Below are 1,996 nucleotides of genomic sequence, written 5' to 3'. Positions count from 1 at the left end.
TTTGCGACAACGAAAAACAATCAAAATTCTTTTTATATGTGTTTGGATAATTTTAAGTTATTTGGTTTTATTTAAATTATATTAGACACGCACTTAAATATCGATGATATACAATAAATAGTAGGCAAGTAACTAATATTTCGAATAGGTGAATATTATAATAATTATATAGTGGTCTAATGACTCTCTTCACGCCAAATTTGAATAAATTATTAAATTTATAGTTTTGGTAATTGTCTTAGCGTCATGACATGTCAATTCGTTTTTAAATGAAATTTAAATAAATTCTAATTATATATCTATGGCCAATGGGGATTTGTATACAAGATTAATATTTACTCATTCTTTGTACTTAAGGGAAAACAAATTTAGTAATTTCAGCACGCAAACAGGTGAAGATTGTGTAGGCTGCTTCACAATTGTTCTTTACGCCCACAGCTGCATCTTTACACTTGGCCAAGCCGGCCCTGTATTCTTCCTTGTAATGATCGGGCATGAGGATTTCCACTTGTTTCAAAGAGGCTTCATAAAGGAATTTACCTTTTTTCATCTGTTTTATATAAAATATTAGAATGTAATCTTACAAAAAAAAATTTTTTTTTGGGTTCCTACCGTTTGCATCATTTCCAAGATACAATTGACGTAACACTTAGCGTCCTTATCATTGGGCAAATTACCAGCTCGAATACCATCAGCAATTTCTTTGGTCACTTTGGGAAATTTCGGTAAGCACACATCACGCATCAGACCTCCGGCGGCCCACATCTGTTCCTCGGTTGCCTGTGAGGAAAACAATTAATGTTCGTAATTGGGTGGTATGGCACAAATTATAGTCCTTTTTGTGATAGAAGAATTAAATTGTGTATATTCTTTTAAAGGAAGAAACACCTAGCAAAAAAGGGAGGGACCGAGGAGAAAATAACCGACTCCCAAGAAGACCGTTTACTGAAGCATAATTGACAGAAGTTATCCAGGTAAACCTCTATCGTAGTGAGACGGCAACGTTGGCTCTGATGGAAAGAATAATTAAAGGTAATTGACACATCGGGTAAATGCCGGGACCTTAGACGGTAAAAAACAAGGTATCTGGATTAAGCTACATAAACTACAATTTATTTTATGCAAATACCGGTTCCCGACAAACAGGTTTTCCCAGTGTTGTGAACATCGGATGCAACTACACTGAAATAAGGAAATGGCAAAATTTGCTACCTTCCGTTCGACTGGCCAACGGCACCACCAACGGCAGAATTACAGCGACTGGTAAAAAGATCGAAGGAATTATGTAACGATACTAATCGGTTGTGACTCTATCGTGACCAAACTACTAACAAAAGAGGTTAGAGGTCAATAAGTCAACCATCGTTAATAGAATCAGAGAGGAATTGTTAAACATAACTCTATGTTCAGAAAACTTGGAGAAAAATGGAAATCTCACAAGAGCACCCTTTTTCTGACCATAAATAAATTAGGTTTAAATTTTACGACCACCGACATCCAATTCGAGAAAGGAAATCTGGCTTCGAAAAGCCCTGTGTGACTGGGGAAACAAAGGAAAAAGGGTTATGAATTTACTATAGAGCTCGCCGAATGAAATCTACAGGGTTCTGGGGCAACATTCACACTAAGAGGAAAGAATATAAAAAATTACAAGAACAGCTAGACGCAACTCCTGGAAATTTTTCTGTGGCTACGTGTCCACGTAAATTGCTCAAATGACTACTCAACAATAAATAAGTTTTTCACTTAAACCGAAAACATCCTAGATGAGGGGGGGGGGGGGGAAATAATAGAGACAACTGTTGAAATAACGGTGCTAACGAAGGAAATATACGTGGAACCACCGAAAGCCTGACAGAAAGCTAGCAAAGTCTTCATACCAAAGCTCGTCAAGGCAAAATACACAACACCACAATACTATCGGCCACCCATCGATCGGCTAAAATACAAACAACACGCGTGCATAAAGGGAAGATCAGTGGAAAATGCTCTGCAT

At 37.1% G+C, this 1,996-nt stretch overlaps 1 protein-coding gene across 1 annotated transcript; it reads right to left on the bottom strand.

The window, feature by feature from the left end:
* Positions 1-352: 352 nt before the first annotated feature.
* Positions 353-784, bottom strand: LOC133321327 (general odorant-binding protein 19a-like). Its single transcript, XM_061530420.1, has 2 exons — positions 613-784; positions 353-550 (listed from the first exon to the last, which is right to left on the bottom strand). The coding sequence occupies exons 1-2, from the start codon at positions 763-765 to the stop codon at positions 353-355; spliced, it is 351 nt and encodes a 116-aa protein (XP_061386404.1). The 5' UTR covers positions 766-784.
* Between the last annotated feature and the right edge of the window lie 1,212 nt (positions 785-1,996).

The sequence above is a fragment of the Musca vetustissima genome, unplaced genomic scaffold (genome assembly GCF_032173495.1).
Source record: "Musca vetustissima isolate MV318-11 ecotype Yass unplaced genomic scaffold, APGP_CSIRO_Mvet_v1 utg32462, whole genome shotgun sequence".
Lineage (NCBI taxonomy): Eukaryota > Metazoa > Arthropoda > Insecta > Diptera > Muscidae > Musca > Musca vetustissima.
This window is presented reverse-complemented; position numbering and strand designations above follow the sequence as displayed.